The sequence below is a fragment of the Alligator mississippiensis genome, chromosome 6, assembly GCF_030867095.1.
Source record: "Alligator mississippiensis isolate rAllMis1 chromosome 6, rAllMis1, whole genome shotgun sequence".
Classification (NCBI taxonomy): Eukaryota; Metazoa; Chordata; order Crocodylia; family Alligatoridae; genus Alligator; species Alligator mississippiensis.
Genome location: NC_081829.1, coordinates 79,588,056 through 79,606,835, shown reverse-complemented (window position 1 = coordinate 79,606,835; position 18,780 = coordinate 79,588,056). Strand labels below are relative to the sequence as shown.

Below are 18,780 nucleotides of genomic sequence, written 5' to 3'. Positions count from 1 at the left end.
CCAGCTCTCCAGCAAGCTTGAGCTCCGCAGGGGGCTACGGCACCGCCCGCTCAAGGGCAAACACCGCCTCGGAGCCGTGACAGGACCCGCGCGGGTGGGGGGGGGCAGGAGCGCAACGTCCCGCCCGACCACCAACGGCCGCGCAAGCGCCCTAAGTGAAGGCGCCAGCCCCGCAGTTTGAAATGAACCCCGCCCGGCGCTCCCCATTGGCCCGCCTCCGCCGCCACGTGATGCGCGCTCCACCACTCCGCGCGTGGCGCGCGTCTTTTCGAACGAGGAGCTTGTCGCTGCGACCGTGCGCGACGTATCCCTCCGCGGGACTCGCCTGTTGGGGGCTCGGACGAGCTTCGCGCGGAGGCCGCCCCCAGACCCGCCGCGGGCGACAGGGCGCGTCCGCCTTCCCCCGTTCCCCGGCGGCGGCGGCGGCGGCGCCCGCGGCTTGTTCTCCGGAGGGGGGCTGTAGCGGAAGGCCGGGACCGGCGGAGGGATGCGGTGCGGTGTGGCCGCAAGGTGCGTGTTGGCGCGCGCGGGGGCTCAGTCGGCGCCGCGAGTGGATGGAGGCGGACGCGCCGGCGCCGGGGAGCGCTGAGGCGCCCGCGTGCAGGTGGGAGGAGCGTCACGGGGGTCGGGCGCGGCGGCCGCCCTGGGGCTGGTGGGGCCGGGCCGGGCACTGGGGGGGTGCAGCGGCTCCCGGAGCCGGTGGGCTGAGGAGGCTTCTCCCTGCCTCGGGCTGGTGTTGTGTCCCGTCGCCTCGGGGAGTCGTGCGTGTCGTGTGCAAGAGCTGGTCCCTCGCGGCGGGGTCCTGGGCATCGGCGCTGCCAGACCCCGGCTTCAGCCGCCGCTTTTTGCCAGCGGGATTGCGTCATCATCGCCCAGCAGTGACGTAGTGTGGGCTGGTGGGAGGCCTGGGGGAAGCTTGGCTGCCTTCGGGATGCATTCGATTTAAATCACTGGTCAGGAAGCTTCGGTTTCATCTTTGTTTTCGACAAAAAGTGCACACTTGTGTTCGGGAGCGTAGGTTGTAGAGGTGTTGGTCTAAGGATCGAGGCAGACTAGGTTCTTTGTGTAAATCCGATATCTTTTGTTAGACCAATTGGCGTTGGGCTCGTCAACCAACTGGAGTTTCCCAAAGAACCTTATCTGCCTGTTTGATATGACCTTCGTTAGAATATCCCCCAAGTGGGTCTCTCTTTACCTTCTGCTAAGCCTGCTGCCCTGATAGGCTTTCCCTTCTACCATGCCATTCCCTCACTAGATCTTAAATCAAGGGAGAGGATATACTCAGAAATGTATCCCTCAAGTCTTCTGGAACGTTCTACTGAAAACGTTTCTTTTGTTTCTATTGCCCTTCTCTCCGTAGTTTATGTCCAGACTACTCCTTGCCCAGATCTACTCCATCCCCAACAATTCTTTGTTGCAACAGTTCCCAAACTCTGACAGAGCAAGCACCACCAGTTTAAAATGGTGCAGCCTTAAGTACCACCAGCAAATTTTTCAGTTCAACTTTAAGAACCACCAGCAAATTTTTGTTAAATAAAGTAATTATCATAAATCTGTTAACATGTACCAGTGACAGGTTGTCTGCATACCACTGGTGGTACTTGTACCACAGATTGGGAACTGCTGCCCTATTCATTTAACTTCTTGAAACTGCACTTCTAGAGAGAGGTAAGGGCTTGACTTTGTGTATGCAACTTATAGAAACAAGAGGGGTGATGGGTAGGTAATCAGGTCTGTTAGCTCTCATCACCATGTACTGCCCTTAACAAGGATGTTTTCTCTGGAGACAAATCCACAGTTTGAGAACTGAAACTAAGCATCACAGTGATGCTTAATGGGATCTTCTAGACCAGGGGTTTTCAACCTTTTTGGATCAGTACCCCTGGCAGCTGGACATGGAGCAGTGTATTCCTGGCAGCTGGGGCAGGGGTAGAGGTGGGTGCGCAACTTCCGCGTGCGAGCTTCCCCTGCGTCCAGCTGGGTGGGTGATGCCTGCGCAGCAGTGCGGGATGATGTGTGGCAGCACTCCATCCCCACCTGCCTGTGCCTACCCCCTAGGGCAGCGATTCCCAATCTGGTACATGTACCACCACTGGTATGCAGGCAGCCTGTCATTGGTACGTGTCTACAGATTTATTATAATTACTTATGACAAAGATTTGCTGGTGGTACTTAAGGCTGTATTGTTTTAAATTGGTGGTGCACAATCTGTCAGTTTGGGAACTGCTGCCAATGGGCCTTCTCAAGTACCCCTGGGGGTATGCATGCCCCTGGTTGACAACCCCTATTCTAGACTGAGCTCTGAGTCCTGTTGGGTAAAGTGGTTTTCTTTAATATTTACTAATCTATAGAGGAGCCTTTGGAAACCCCATAAGATTGGGCCCCTAATATAGTCCATGGCCTGTTGTGACCTATCTATAAAACTTTTCTAAAAAAGTTACATGAATATATTGTCTCAAATAGTATATAGTTAGAAGTTATTATCCGTATCCCATGATGACATCTTGTAGCTCCAACATATTTTAAGTTAAAACTATCTTTATATAACTTTTATTTTTTTTAAAAAGCATCTTAATAAAAAATTAATATGATTACATCAAAAACATCTGGGTTTAAATTTTTTAAAGTCTGATTTTTTTTGTTTGTTTGTTTTAAAAAATAATTGATTTTTATCCACCCTGTCTGCTTTGCAGCTGCCATCAAAACATTTTTTTTAATATGAACCTGTGATGTCTACTGCTGCCCCTGCCCAAGTGTTTTTTCTTGTTTGTTTGTTTGTTTGTTTGTTTGTTTTTATATACCTATGTGGTGCCCTCACTTCCTGCACTGAGCCTTGTTCAGCAGTTTTTGTTTTTTTTAATGGACAAAAGACTTCATACACCTGCACAGAAATCCAAACAAAATAACCCTTTTGAAATCTCTGCTTATCATTTGTAGAGAGAGAGGTCTGCACCCTGTATTTGTTATTTTAATAAATATGTCCAGCTTTATTTGAAATACCACTTCTATCTTTACAGGTAAGACCTCCAGTTTTGAAGATGCCTCTCTTTGGGAAAATTGTTGTTATTAAGCGGAATGGGGCGGATGGAATTCACTTTCCACTCACTGCAAGTTCTTGTTTATTTGGAAGGTAAGAATTGGCAATATTACTTGTGTATTTGTGCCTTGAGATTTATTGGCAGTCTTTATTAATGGCTTTTGGGTTCATTTTATCATTTGAACACTTACTGTTTAAAATAAGTAGTGGAGACAAACTGTTTAACTCCTGCTGCAGTTGCTCTTACTGCCTGATGTAGCTGCTTCTCAGAGTGGAAAAAGGCGTGTATACCCCTAGTCACACCACAGATGCACAAAATGTGTGTCTGCAAAAAGGCTGGTAATAGTTTCTGTCCTTGTTTCTGTTCAGTGCTTCTAGCCCACAACAGTTCACCAAAACTTGTTAAGCAGCCCTCCAGCCAAAATAATTGCTCATCACTGATCTAGTGTGTTGCTTTCTTTTTGCTTATATTCAAGGAAAGTAAATGCTAGTGCTATAAGTTCTTAAATAAATGCTTAATGGAAAGCATATATGTTTATGCGAAATCAAATTGAATATAATTCACTAAACCTGTTAAATTACTGGAGTTTAACACTTGATTGAAAAATGGCTTGTGCTAGAGCTTGTCTACATTTGATGGTGGGAGGGGGGCGCTGCAGCCATGCTTTTGCAATGATTTTCCGAAATTTGACAGATGTGTACAGCTTGCAGGTACATGTTTGACTTTATATTTGCTTGAAATTCCACTAGGGAGAATCTAATTTAATGGGTTTGGGATTTTATTTAGAAGAGAATTTTTAACTTGGCTCCTCAGTTCTTGTGTTAACTTTTTTCTATTGCTTTCTTTAGAGAGCACCATGCAGTTTCACAAATGTTATTAAATGATCATGTATGTAGCTCAGTAGTGAATTTTGAAGAACAACCAAGTGCTTTGTTCTCTTAATCCTTAAAACTAAATTTGTACTTTTCACCCAAAGAAAAACAGAGTGTGACATCCGCATCCAGCTGCCTCAGGTTTCCAAAGAACATTGTAAAATAGAAGTAAATGAGAACAAGGAGGTAAGTGGCTTTTTTTTAATTGCTTTATAATTTGTATTTTAATTGCATTGTATCATTTTATCTATTGAGGTTACTTAATTGACTGTTGTTTCATTTTTAGGCAATATTGACTAATTTAAGTAATGTAAATCCAACCCAGTTGAACAGTAGCAGTTTTCAGCAACCTGTACATCTGAAGCATGGAGATATATTAACTATAGTTGATCGTTCTTTTAGGTAAGTAACTGTGAAGAACAATGAGGTCTGTGGGATTAGGTCCAGAGAGGATAACTTTTCCCATTTATCTATCGCTAATGTTTAATTTTATGTTTAATATTTTTTACAGCGTTTTTCAACTTATTTCTACTGTGCAAAATATTGTCTGGACAGTTAGTGTGCTGTCATCTTTAAACTACTTAGAAATAAACTACATATTGCAGCATTGTCTTGATACCCTAGCATGACTTTTTTCCAAGCCTACATGTTTTGAAGATGCATGGTTGGCTTATAAATAGGGCCCCGAGAAAATTGTGATTTTTGTGGACTTTGCGGAAACCGTGAAATTTGCCCCGCACTACAATTTTTTTTTTTAAGGGTCACAAGCATAGGTGGCAGAAGGCCGGGACTAATGGGGCTAAGCCCCCCCAAATGTGGGGCAGCACAGAGGGCTGCAGGCAGCTGCAGCAGGGTGGGGCACGCACAACCAGACACGGAGCCTGCAGGCAGCTAGGATTGCAGCCAGATGGTGTGCGGAGCACTGCCTACCATAGCAGGTAAGTTGGGGAGGAGGTGGGGGTCAGGGGCTGCGGTGAATGGCAGCTGCCCTGCCCTATGCACAAATCCAGGGCACACATGCCCCAGACCTCTTCTGAGGTGCATGCAGCAGCAGGAACACCCCTGCACTCCTGGACGAGCCACCCAGGCTCCAAGTGTCCCACGACCCGCCCCGGGATCCCATTCACCCTTGTCCCTGCCTCTGCCCCATTCCCTCCCTCACTATGGGGGCCTTGATGTGCCCCCCACCCCTTCCCCAACTTACCTGCTATGGTAGGCAGTGGTCTGCACACCATCTGGCTGCCTGCAGGCTCCATGTCTCTTTGTGCACCCCTCCCTCCTGCTACAGCCGGCCAGAGCCCATGCCCGGGCTGCCCTGCAGCCCTCTGCTACCCTGCATTTGTGGGGGTGCTAAGCCTCATTAGCCCCAGCCTTCTGCTGCCTATGGCTGTGTCTGCCTACCAGCCACACGTGTGCAGGTAAAATATAATTTTTCACAGAACATTCACGAAACTGCTAGGACCCATTTGTCTAGATCTGTGGTAGTTCTGTGAATACTTAATGAAAAATGATGCTTTACCCATGCTCGTGCCATGAGTTTTCTACGAGAAATCTGTAATTTTCTCAGGGCCCTGCTGATAAACAGTTTAATATCAGTGGGAGTATTGTTAGGAAGGGACAGTTGTTACTGTGTCATTTACCTTAAATGTTCATGTTTAAACAGCATAAATATGACATAAGCTAAAGTTTTCTTTTATTCTTTTTTTTTTAAGGTTTGAATATCCTCCTCAGTCTACTCCAAGAAAGAGATGTTCTAGGTCTCCAAAAAGTGAAACCCTGCAGGTAATATTAACTGACTATATTTATTGCAAATGTGTGCACATGCTGATGCAAAGTAGATTACTATTGGTATGATGATTCCTTGTCCTCCACCCATCCTTTGCTCCTGCTGCTGTGGTTGGGAACTCCTGGCTCCACTTCCTGCTCTTGCACTCGGGGGAGGGATGCCACATCCTGGTGGACCCACAACCCTGTGTGGTGTCTAGTTGCTCGGAAGATTGGCAGCTTTGATCTGAGATGTTAGTAATAGGATTTTTTGCGGAAAGGGGCAGGGTGTAGTTTTTTAAATAGCTTTGTTTTTAAGAGAAAATGGGATGCTGACATACAGCTATTGACATTTTTTTAGGGGTGCACCAATTAAAGATTTTCTTAGCTGATATCGATGGTCGGTTAATCATAGACTATGTTGGCTGATGCTGATCCAATAATCGCTATTTAGTAATAGTGCAAAGCATTTTAAACTATTGACAATAAACCCTTTTTGTTGTTTGTTTTGCATCTATCTCACCTGCTCACCAAGACCTGTAGTCTGCTGTGGCCGTGGGCCAGCAGCAGAGCATGGGAACTGGATTACACTCAGCAGGGTGCTCTGGGCTCACAGCTGTAATTATTGGCTACAACAACCAAAAAAGGCAATAGCTAATAATATCATTTTGCCTTTTATTGGTGCTAATCCTATAGCTAACCGATATGTCAGCCTATCCGTAATTTTTAAAAATCTTTTTATCTTTATTTACATGATTTCCGATCTGTATAAATTTCAGGAATAAAGCACAGCACTGGATCCCTACTACAAAATATTTACAACATCCTTGTTGCCAGAGGTGGTTAGAATTCATGGGAGATGAGTAATGCACCCGTTAGTAGCATGGTTATTGATCTCTCCAACCAAAGAGTCCAAAGGAGTTAACATTTAACAGTTTTTGAAAGCTTAAAATTGGGTAGCTTTCTTTTAAAAAGTAACCTATTGGGCATTTTGGATGATTGTTGCACTTGTGCAATGTTGCCTGTAAAGAGTGGAGTGTAATGTTTTATCTATTTATCTTCACAATAAGCAAGGTTTTTACCTTTTCAGCAAAGTTATTTGCTTTTATAAATCTCTTGCTCAGGTTATCTGTTGAAATTGCTTTTTTTTCCTGGAGAGTATGGTTAATCAGATGAAATTATAACCATTGTTATGTGTCTGAAACCTGCTGAAAAATATTTAAATGATCAGGCTACCCCTAAGACCAGTGGGCATCAGTCTATATGAGATCTCAATTTGTTTTATTTGTTATCAACATTTGGCTGCATGGGTGCTTAGATTATACATTCTTTTAGAATCAAACACTATTCCAAGAATGAGAAATAATAAAACTGTTACAGGTCCTTGAGTACACATGTTACTTGGGATGCAACTTATGTCGTCACCTGTAATAATTTTACACTTTCATAGAATAAGTGGATTTAACCTTATTTTGCAAATTGTTACCCGGGATTTGTTTTGGTTATGAAAGGAAACAAAATTCCTATGCCATTCTAAATGCAATTTAGACCACTATATTTGTAATTCAAAGGATATATTTGTTGCCCTACCATAATACTGTACAAATTTACAGGTTCTTCATGTTCAGCAGGTGGCAGAAGTGGAATCATTACTTACAGAGACTGCAAGATCTAAAGGTCCTCGTGGTTCTGGTTGGTAGCTGTTTCATCTTTGTTTTTCTTTCAGTAATGTATAGACACATTTTATGCTTAATTTGCTTGTTAAAGACACGGGGATAAGGGAAATGTCAAAAGATTTATTTGAGAGCTGATAGATCAGATAAAACCTGTGCTTGCACCATGATTTAGAAATCTCAAATGTTTTAGAACATTTAGAAATGTTAGAAAACTTAAAATGTGGTTGTACTATGAAAAATGATGGTGAAAATAGAATTGGTAGACTGTTATAATTTCAGTGGATTGCTTATTAAGTTTGATTTAGGTTAAAAGAAATGGTGTTAAAGATGCCAGCCCTGCAAATCCCACACACTTCTCAGTCAAAACTGGTATTTTCTGACTATTGCTTAATTCAGTGGTGTCCAACTTTTGGTGAAGATCACTTTTTGTAAGTAAAGGGCACCCCAGGATCTACAGCCCCTGCCCTTGCCCTGCCTCCCCACCTCCTGGACAAGCCACCCGGGTTCTGACCCCACTCACCTGGGTGGTAGGGGATGTGGCTCAGCCTAGATGCATGTGTCCTGTCGCTCCTGATCAGGTAACCTCTGACAGACTGAGATTGACTGTCAGAGGCTCCATGATCAACCAGTGGATTAAGATCGGCTGGTTAGGGACCACTGACATAACGGATAATCAAAATTTTAGATACAAATTCTGCCCTCCAATGACATTCAATAAGTATAACAAGGCAAATTAATCCATACAGTTGAGGATTTAACTAGCAATTCTGATTGTGTATGACCGGGGCGGGCAAAATGCGGCCTGTGGGCCAGATGCAGCCCACCAGGCCATTCTATCCAGCCCGCAGGGCCCCTAAAAATTTAGAAAATTAATATTTATCTGCCCTTGGCTGCCTGTCATGCCACCCTCGATGGCTTGCCAAAACTCAGTAAGCGGCCCTCCGCCTGAAATAATTGCCTGCCCCTGGTGTATGAGCTGAAATAAAATTAGATTACTCTCCAGAGCTAATACTATATCAGCTCTGTAGTACCAAAAGGAAAAAAAGAGTAACATTTTTATGCAAGAATATATTTTTGATGCACATAAGGAGTAGACCCACTGACTGAAAAGTTGCTATTTACAAGTTTTATACAATAGAGCTGCTTTAGTTTTTCCTTAACTTAATGTTCTTGCACTTCCATTCATGCCGCTATACTGCTAGTGCTAATATAGAGAATGTAATAGGTTTTCTACAGCCGTGTCATTACTCATTAAGGCCTTTCTTGACAACAGTCTACTGATTGATATGCAAGTTACTCCAGTACTACGTGGAAAAATTTCCAACTCCCCGGTAGATTTTTGTAGATTCATCTTGCTCTTCAAGCTATTTTCTTCAGAATGATTTATCTTCCCCCTGCCCCTCAATTGTACGTCTAATGCAAGAGCCTGCAGAGTCTCTCCAGTCTGCTTTTTACAGCTGACTGACTGGGGATCAGCTTGTCCTCAAATTACCTGCTCAATACAAATAACACTGTTATGCTGCTCATAGTAGAGGTCACTTGGAGCAGCTTGAAGGTCGCACATGTGCTTTTTCATTGCTTTTTCACAGAAAGATTTTTTCTATAAAAAGCAACATTTTTTTTTTCTGTAAAGCCAAAGATTTTAAAATGTGACATGCTTGCACCTGAACTTTTGATAGAATCTGAACTTTTTTTGTGTGTGTGGGGAAAGTGTATTTGTGTTTGTCAGCAGCTAAATAATACTGATACCAAGAGGAGGACCTTAAAAGCCACGTAGACTGTTGAACATAAATGAGGGATGTTAAAGACATGGTCTGTAGAGCTCTTTCATCTGGCCCCTGGTTCTGTCTCTGACCCATTTCAGGTATGGCATGCACCAGTGGTATGAGGCTGGTCTGCAGTCCTTATCAGGCCCACAGATCCCTTTTCGTCCCCCAGGTCTTCCACAAGCATATCCGATCTGATAACTACTTTCCTGCCACCTGCTGCAAACAGCACAGGCCTGCCCAGAGTTTAGGTTGACTGTGGCAGGTGTCCGGGAGGCTGCAACCTGTTGCACCGAGGTCCGCAGAGCCCTGGCTCGGCTTGTCGCTAGTGGCTACTGCATGTGCAGCTTGGGGTGGAATGTGGGGAAGGGGAATGGTTGTGCTGCCACAATAAGGATCGGGCCCCTCGCAGCTCCTCTGTCCACCCCAAATCACCCGTGTACCCACTGTTAGCAGTGAGCCGGGCAGGCTGCAAACTGCTGCACTGAAGTCTGCAGAGCCCCAGCCCAGCTCATTTCTGGTGGTAGGTGTATAGTGGTGGAGCTATGAAGGGCCCAATCGTTGTGGCAGCAAAGACCCTGCCCCTTCCCCACCATCCACCACCTGAGGCGCGCATGCCGAACAAAATGCCAACCCCTGCTCTAAAGTCTGAACTGCTTTATTTATAAGTAAGTCAAAAGTAAACTTTAAGTTTTTAAGTTTTAGTACTTAACTTTAAGTAAAATTAACTTTAAGTAAATTTTAAGTTTAGTCTTAACAGTTTTACTATTGGTGAGCTTATTAGAAAAATGTAAATGATGAGACTAAACAAACTTCATTTGGTAGGCAAAACTACCAAAACCAATAATTCTATCCTGGTGGTAGTTCCTGATTGCTCTTGTAAATACAAATACAGAAACAGAAAATATTATCTAAGGGGAAATCTGTTTTTCTTCTTTTTTATAATATTAGTCTACCATTTTGTAAAATACATATGTGGATGGTTCTTTTTATCTTTAATATTGTATAGATGACAGTAAGTGTGAAGGCCAAAATGCTGGTGAGAATAAGCAAAGCACTGAGGAAAATATTACCAGACCTAAATCAGCCAAGAAACCTGCAACACCCAAGTCTGCATTCAGAACACCCACGTCTGTCAAAAAAGAAAATAAGATGTCTCCTTTTAGCCAAATTTATGAATATCTGAAGCATGAGAATGCAATTAACAAAAGTCAGTCAGAAAGCAACATACAACAGCAAACAGATATATCAAGATGTCTACCTGGTCAGGGGAGCCAGATTAAGATGGACGCAATCATTAGGGAAGATGCTAAAGAGTGTAAAGTTAAACAAAACATACATGGCTTGGAACCGAATCAGTTTACTACTGAACAAAATGGTTTAGAGAAGAGATTTTCTGGAAGTCATCGAACTGTTGTTACAAATCAGAAACCAATAGATTTAGAAGAAAAAAATGACTTGCCTTTGCAGGACTCTGCTGAAACCTATGAACAAAATGTATCAAGAAAATCTGAAGTGACTAAGTGTATTGCAATTAAATTAAAGAGAGTGAGTGACCAAAAAGCAGCATTTTCTCCTAAGTCATGTACTATAGAATCCTTGGGAGACATTGCTCAAGTACTCCCCCCTGGAACACCAATTAAGCACTCAACAGGGGCAGCTAATGAAGATGGCTTGACAAGCATTTCTGAAACCACTAAATACTCTGCATCTACACCAAGGTCTAGAAGGAAGGGTCGTTGGTCTCATTCAAGCTCATCTACAAAAGAGACCAATGAAACAAGTTCTATAAGTACAGACAGATCACTAACTGGACAAGACTTCTTGTTAATGCTTAAGCAATCAACAGAAATTAAATCTGAAATTCAAAAGGGTGTAGTGTGCAAAAGTGATGGAAATGAACTGTGTGTTTTGGCAGAAATGAATAAAAATTCGAAACAAAAGAGAACTAGTAAACCGCTTACACCAGTAAAATCTTTAAGTGCAGAAGAAGTGGTGAAAGAAATTCATGATGAGACTTATTTTGCCTCAAAAAAGAGAGATTCTGAAACTCATACTCCTCCTCCTAGGAAGAGTAGTTTCCAAAGCACCAGAAGGAGTTGTAGTCAAAATAAGGAACTGAGAAGTAAAAGTGTGCATTCAGAAATGCTTTCTCCAGGAAAGATAGCAACAAAGGATGCATCTCCTAGCATCTGTAAATCTCATTCTGGGACTCAAAGAGGTAGACCAAGGACCTCTAGACAGCATATAGAAAAGGCACTGGAGAGAGATTCATCTCAAGAACATGACAAGAGTGTAGACAGCAACAAAGAGGAGTTGGCTGCAAAGAGTTGCCAACAGAAATTGGATTTGGAAGATGCTTCTATTATGCCAAGATGTCATAGGCTGTCAACAAAAAGAAGATGCTCTGAAAATGTTGTATTGAAAGATGATGAGATCCTTTCTGAAATGAGTGCTTGTGGTCTGTCTGTTAAAATAGAGAAGTCAGGTAAGTGCTTCTGATATGATTGTTAAAAGCTATATTTTGAATTTATTTGGGGATATTCTTTGATGTTTTATGCAGGTAAAGAAGTGTCCTTCTGTTGGCACATCCATCCTTAAATAATGTTACGTAATTATAGTTAACCATAACTAATACCTGCTTAACAAAATGTGTTATACCCTTTAGTTGTATTTTGTAAAGATATGCTTACTGGTACACAAGCAAAAACGGGTATACATTTTATTATTTATATCACTGAATATGCCTCAAACTTTTTTAAGAGGTTAAAAACTTATTTTTTATATCCTGGGTAGAGTATAGTTTTTCTGGATTCCTACATGTATGGAGACATTTTTTTCAATGCTTTGGTTTGTAGGTGAATTGAAGAGGTCACCACAAAAACGAAAAAGTGGTAACAGTGATTTGTCACTTCAGCCCCTTGGGAAAAGGAAGAGAGTGTCTTTTGGTGGTCATCTGAGTCCTGAACTTTTTGATAAGAGTTTGCCTCCTAATTCACCCCTCAAAAGAGGTGCAATTCCAGCAAGACTTAGCTTACCATTTGGAAATTCACCTCGTGCAGTTCTGAAGAAGGCTCAGGGGCTCAAACGTTGTGTAATCAAGGTAAATATTAAAGGCTAGAAAAGCCTGGCATTTCACTTGCAACTTTAAATGGTATTTGAATACTGATCTCATTGTAGTTGACTGTTGTATTTTAGAACTTCCATCTATGAAAGTAGGCTATCCGTGACTTACTTGAGACGGAGAGAGAAGTAGTCATTAAGTGTCTTAGTCTGAAGTCAGACAGAAGGCAGGGCAGGATGGCACCTTTATGCACTAACAGGTTCAGTGAAACAAGCTTTTCATAGGTGACAGTTTGCTTTCTTAGACATTTATTTATGAAGCCTCTCTGAAACAGTTAGTCTATAAATGTGCAACCCTGCCCTCCCTTCTTTGAGAGAGGTATTTTGTTATTGCCTGTCACCTATACTTCCTTTGCATGACAGTAGAATCTAGGGGACCTGATCCACCAGTATCTATAAAATATGTATTGACAAGAATTGAAATTTGTTGGAAAATTACTCCCAAACTTGTGTAAACCACAGCTGTTTTAAACCTTTAAGTTACGCAATGCAGGGGTGGCCAACCTGTGTCACAGGTGGCAGAAGTGGCATGTGCAGCCTCTGTGTGTCTCATTGGGGTGGGGACACACAGCACAGTGCCAGGTAGGGCAGGGAGCAGAAAGCAAAGTATCAGGAAGCACAGGGCGGGATGTAGGAAGCCTAGCTGCAGATTAGGTAAAAGGAAGGGATTGGAGTAGCATTTGGGGAGGGTGTATAGTTAATGTGTGGCTTCCGCTGATGTGTAATCTATGGAATTGTTACGTCTTATCCTTTCACAATGGTTTTGAAACTAAAGTGTTTAAAATGTTTTAACTTGAGTTTTTAAAGAAGTAAACCTAAGGTTTTATGATATTTCATTGTTGTATTTACTTCAACAAAAGAACTTGTGTTTAAACCTTTAATAGCAAGAGTTTATTTTCCTTTAGGAACTTTCTGAGCATTTGCAGAAAAAAAAATTGTCACCAAAACAGCCGCCCGCCCGGAGGTCCCCGGCTGCCTCGCCGCCCGCCCGGAGGTCCCCGGCTGCCTCGCCGCCCGCCCGGAGGTCCCCGGCTGCCTCGCCGCCCGCCCGGAGGTCCCCAGCTGCCTCCCCTGGCCTTGAAAATACGTCATCTAAACTTTCTGCAAGCACCCCTTCAAATGCATCTTTTACAAGAGGACGCTTCTCAGTTTCTCACATCAGCACACCATCTCCAACTTCAGAGGAACAGGGTTCTATTGAAGAAAAAATTAATGTAAATGCAAGAGATTTTACTCATGCCAACACACTTGAATCTTTTCGTGTTAACCAGGATCATAAGATTTCTGTACCCACTACACCTAAACAGGTAACAAGGCAGAGTGCAAGATTTACTGCAAAGAGAACTCCTGGGAAGAGGAGGAGTGGTGCTGTGGCAGCTGTTCATGCTAAACGAAGGAGTGGTGCTTCTGATGCCAATTTGCTAGGTGCGTATTTAACTAGTTAATTTTAGTACTTTTAAAGAGAGCCAAAGTAAAGCGAGTAGTTTATTTTACAGAGGCTGCTGAATAAGCAGCAATATCTTCTTTCAGTCTGGGTCTCCTTGAAAATTAGATTTGCAAGTTTTTAAAATCTACATATAGAAATAATTGCAAAAATTAAGGTGGCAAAGTCGAGCACTCAAGAATGGGAAGTGCTAGAATGAAGGTTGTCTGGGCAAGCTTAGTTTATTTTTCCTTGTGTCTGTTCATTCTGTTGCATCTTTAATTACATGAATTCTTCCTTCTCATTGCATAGGAGAAGTAGCTAGTCTGTTTCTAGCTTTTTTTAGCTTTGTTCATTGTATGGTTTTATGCTTTTCTGGGGCAGGCAGTTGCCTGGAGGACTGCTTACTCAGCTTTGGCAAGCTGCATGGATAGCCCTGCCCCTTGACAGGGGCCCACCCCCTGGTCACCATTTTGGGACCAGAAGTCCTGTCCGAAAACCCCTAACCTTTGCCACCAGAAGTCCCTCCCCTTGCCCCTGGAAGTACTCCTTTAAGCAAGGGGGTTTGCCATCTCAGAACCAGAAAAATACCAAATTATATTCTAAAAATGAAACATCTACTACAACATTAATTGATTTGATTTCAAAAAATATTTTTCTCCTGATTTTTACATGCGTTTGTGTAGTGTATGTATACATAATTGTATAACAGCTTAAAATGAAGTCTTACTCCTGTATATTGGGGGTTGTGGGTGGGTATAGGTTTCTGGGATGTGGTGGGGTTTCTGCAAAGGTGGATAGGTGTGGGAGGGTGTGGGTGTTTTATGTGGAGTGGGAGGGGTGTGAGTGTGTGGGGGAGAGTGGCTGGGAAGGGTTGTTGCATGTGTGGAGAAGGAGGGTTGCTAGGGTGTGAGTGGGTGCGGGGTCTGCGTGTGTAGCAGTGTGAGTGGGCGTGTGGGTACGTGTGTGTGTGTGTATAGAACTTGCCCTGTGAACACTGTCACTTTCACTCATTGCTCACAGCCCCCACGGCAGGTGGAGCCTCTGCCAACTGTCGTCCAATCCTGGGCTCCGCACTCCTGCTGCTCCAGACCCCGGGGCACTGGCATGGGCCCCCTCCTCCTGCTTACCACCACTTCCCCTCCCCCATCTGCCACTATGGCCTTTCTCCTGCCTCTTTGCTACCTTCCTGCCCACTGCTGCCGCTGCTTCCTTCACAGAGGCTGGGCTGGCTCCTGCTCAGTTCTGCAGTCCGGTGGTGCAGCTGGAAACCACACGGTGCTGGTGGGAGGGGGGTGAGGAGAAGCTGTGGCGGTGGGTAGGAAAGTAGGGAAATGGCAGCAAGTGGGCGGGTATGAGCACAGCAACAGCTGGGTGGGAGCACTGGCCTAGCACGGGCCCAAAGCAGGGTGGCAGGAGTGTAGGGCCCGGGCTGGCAGGGCTGTATGGAGACGGGCTGGGTTGCGTGAGCCGGGAGAGGACAGAGGTGGCTCATCTCCATAGAGCCCCTGCCAGCCCGAGCCCCGTGTTCCTGCCAACCTGCTCTGGGCCCCTGCCTGCCCTGGCCCCAGGGCACTGGAGCAGACCCTGCACTCCTGCCCAGCTATTGCTGCACTCACACTTGCCCACCCGCTTGCTACCACTTGCTCCCCCACTGCCATTTCTCCTCTTCCTTGCCTGCCACTTCTCCCTGCCTGCCTGCCCTACACTCTGCTCTGGTACCATGTGGTTCCTGGCTGCATCGCGGGACAGTAGGACTCAGCAGGAGCTGGCCTGACCCAGCCCCAAGGACGGGCAATCACCCATGGTCCTCCCCTGCCTCCCTCCCCACCCTCCCTCTGTTCTGGTTTCCACTCTCAGGCAGAGGGAGGCAGGGAGTTCCAGGGTCTCAGGCTAGAAGCCTCTGCTAGGGAGAGGCTTCTGGGTAGGGTTGGGTGGGGCTACTGCAGCTGCTGGATCCCGCTGGGTCCTACTGCTGCTGGTGCCGTGTCATCTTTGACAGGCACCCACAAGCAGATAATAAATTTTTCTGAATTTTTTAGGGGCCCCGTGGGCTGGATAGAATAGCCTGGCAGGCTGCATCTAGCCCGTTGGCTGTATTTTGCCTGCCACTGCTCTATTCTCTATACCTGATACAGAATCCCTACTTGAATGTTGCAAAACACATTTTACAGCCAGAAGTGACTTTCAGATGATCCTAGTTTTGAAGTTCTGTCTATCACTATCACAGGCCAATAAACTTCATTCAGTTACCACTGTATTGTACCTAATAATTTGACTATACCTTCCAAAATGCACCTAAACTTGATTTGTATCAGTATTTCTTCTACTTAGTTCTGAGGTGTTTAATATAGGACACTCAGAAGATGAGGAACAGATATCTAGGCAAATATCTGTTAACATAATCCCATAGGAACCTTGTGGTAGAAATAAATACCCAGTTATCTAGAATACAATTAACCTGACTTTAACTACAAAATATTATTTTAATTTCTGAAGACTTGACTCGGTTACTATATACTTTCCAGCTTCTGCAACGACTGAGGCATGGGTCCCACAGCTTCCTTCACTATATAATTGTGACTAATTCCCTCGTCGCTATCCTGTGCAGAAATTATAAAGATAATTTAAGATTGTTAAATTTAACATTTTTTTTCCTAAATATTTGGTCAGTAAGAACAGTAAGTGACAAAAAGGATCTAATAAGGAGTTGTGGTATACGAAGTTAAGGAACTGTTAAGTTTTCTTTTTGCAGATGGCTGAATCAACTTTACTGAAACTCCTAAAAAAAAAAAAAAGTATGTTTGAGGCAGACACTTGGCATGAAAAATGCCCATTCAGATGGGTAAATTTCTGCAAATTTATTTGCAGCTGAAAATATGTTGCTACAGTGAAATTGTTTTGTAGCATCAAGTGTAGGTATTGCTGTGCTTAATCTTCTAAATCAAATTCCATAACAAATGGGACTTATAGGGAAATAATTATGGGTTGCTGTTAGTACTCCTGAGAGAACTGCTATGGATATGTGTGTGTGTGTGTGTGTGTGTGTGTGTGTGTGTATATGTATATGTATATGTTTAGGTTTTTTTGTTTTTTTTGCATTCCAGTTGCAAAATCCTGGGCAGAGGTGGTGAAACTGGGTGTTGCAAGACCACAAGTGAGAACTGCAAAAAAATATGTTCAAAAAAGAAGAAGAGCGAAGAAATTACAATTGCCAAAGGTATTCTTACTAAAAATAAAACACTTTTTAATCTGTAATTTTCTCGGATCATAATATGTCAGTAATTAAATATTAGTCTTTTCTAACTTACCAGATGTCCTTCTGAACATCAGTCTAAATGATCTAAATGATTAAATATCCTTGTTTTCATTTTCAAAGTTTTCCTTTCAGATTTGCAAAAAGATAAAGCTAAGCCTAACTGTATGTTCTTCTGTAGCAATAAGCTTAGTTGAGTTTATTTTTTATCCCAGGTCTTGCCTTTAAACCTGACTATGTTATAGATCACTAAATATTTAAGGACCTTACTTTTCCAGGGCTTTTCACAGTTTAGTCATGTGTTTTGGTACCTTTCTATTGTATCTGGTGTTTCTTTGCTATAAATTTAACTCTTGTTAAATTGGCTCTCACACAGTACCCACAAAGAGTGGGGCAAGGTGCATTGTTCATTAAAAGACCTTGGGGAAACGACTGTTACTCTGAATTGATCTACAGCTCTAGTCAGTCTTAGATATACATGATCAACCTACAAATAGATTCTTTTAGGGCTTAAGCAGATGTTATTTTCACACACTATAGGTACTATGGAATTATGTTGTGTTACGGAAATGTCCGATATGCATGGCCACATGTGCACAGCTCCCTGGCTGAAGCATGACAAAGTTGCCACAAACCATGCTTGCCAACCAGAAAGTGATAGAACTTATCTCTATAGTTTCCCTTATCCTCATGGGAGCTTGTCAGTGAGTGTGGCAGGTTTACCTAATCAGCCATTGCAGCCAGAAGCTGATTTTTCAGAAAACAGGTATGTGTGGAATGTGAGAAAATAAGGTGTGCTTGTGTGAACTACAGTTTGGGGTGTAATTATAATTTTGTCATTTCAAAGTTTGACTTGTAATGAGCTATAAGGTATTTGTTAAATAAAGTGTTACTTTCCAGACCACTACTTCAGACAAATGAGAATTTGGATTTAAGATGGCTATGCAAGGTGGGTACTTGAGCTGAGGTCCATCCACAAACAAATTTGGTTTACATTTCAAAGGAAGAAGCTTTTAGTTGGAAGAAATATCTTAAGCGCTTGATATTTGTCATCTCTGAACAGACTTTTATTTCTCTGGAGTAATTGGAATAATTGAAAGCTAAGGATTAGTAGCCTACATGTCTTAGATCATGTAAAGATTTCCTAAATGTCATCAACAGCCATCCCTTGCAGTTGAAGATGATTGTCTTCCCTGATTGTCTTATCTGTGGGTCCAAAGATGTCTGACAGGCCTATCTAGGATCGATAGACAGTTGCAGCTTGGGCAAACATTTCCATGTGGGCTGGGTGGCTCTGGGTTCTTGGTCTGGTCTGCAAGATTCTGTTTCTTTTGCTCCCATTATTCCATCTCCTGCTGTCATTCTTTCAAAGTACTAAGATCCTTGCAGCAGACTCTTCCTTCATTTGGGGTGGTCCTGTTAGGCCCCAGCTCAAGTCTGGGTTCGTGCCCGGGATGCAAAGGCCAATAAAGATACCAGGGGTGAAAGTATAAAAAAGATTTATTGCTAGCAATAAAAGGTGCAAGCGGAATAATTTCACAAGACAAGCACCCACATATTCAATACTGAGCCCCTTATATACAAGAGGTTGAATCTTCATAAGCATCCTTGTTTGCTAATTGGTTATAAAGGAGTGACGCAAGGAGTTCTTTACTGAGCATGTCTCTATACCTGTGTTTTAGCTATGTATCTCATTAACATACATATATGTTTCATTAGCATATATCTTCCCCGCCTAGGGGTGTGATTTTTTAGTATTATAATGAGCTCTTTGTTCCAGTAACTCTGATTCTGTTTTTTGTTTTCAAGCTTCCTCTATCTAAGACTGTCTGCTCCTTATCATTGCAGATGGGCATTCGACA

At 43.2% G+C, this 18,780-nt stretch overlaps 1 protein-coding gene across 10 annotated transcripts in view; it reads left to right on the top strand.

Moving 5' to 3' along the window:
• Nucleotides 1–337: 337 nt before the first annotated feature.
• Nucleotides 338–18,780, top strand: part of MKI67 (marker of proliferation Ki-67) — a 39,568-nt gene continuing 21,125 nt past the window's right edge. For 2 of the 10 annotated variants that reach the window (XM_059730027.1, XM_019482880.2), the window contains exons 1-10: nucleotides 338–510; nucleotides 3,018–3,130; nucleotides 4,015–4,096; nucleotides 4,197–4,312; nucleotides 5,623–5,692; nucleotides 7,288–7,366; nucleotides 10,126–11,604; nucleotides 11,975–12,219; nucleotides 13,145–13,664; nucleotides 16,770–16,882. In XM_059730027.1, the coding sequence (XP_059586010.1) occupies nucleotides 3,039–3,130; nucleotides 4,015–4,096; nucleotides 4,197–4,312; nucleotides 5,623–5,692; nucleotides 7,288–7,366; nucleotides 10,126–11,604; nucleotides 11,975–12,219; nucleotides 13,145–13,664; nucleotides 16,770–16,882 (2,796 nt within the window). In that variant the 5' untranslated portion in view covers nucleotides 338–510; nucleotides 3,018–3,038. The other 8 variants (XM_059730030.1, XM_059730029.1, XM_059730028.1 and 5 more) reach the window with 8 other exon arrangements.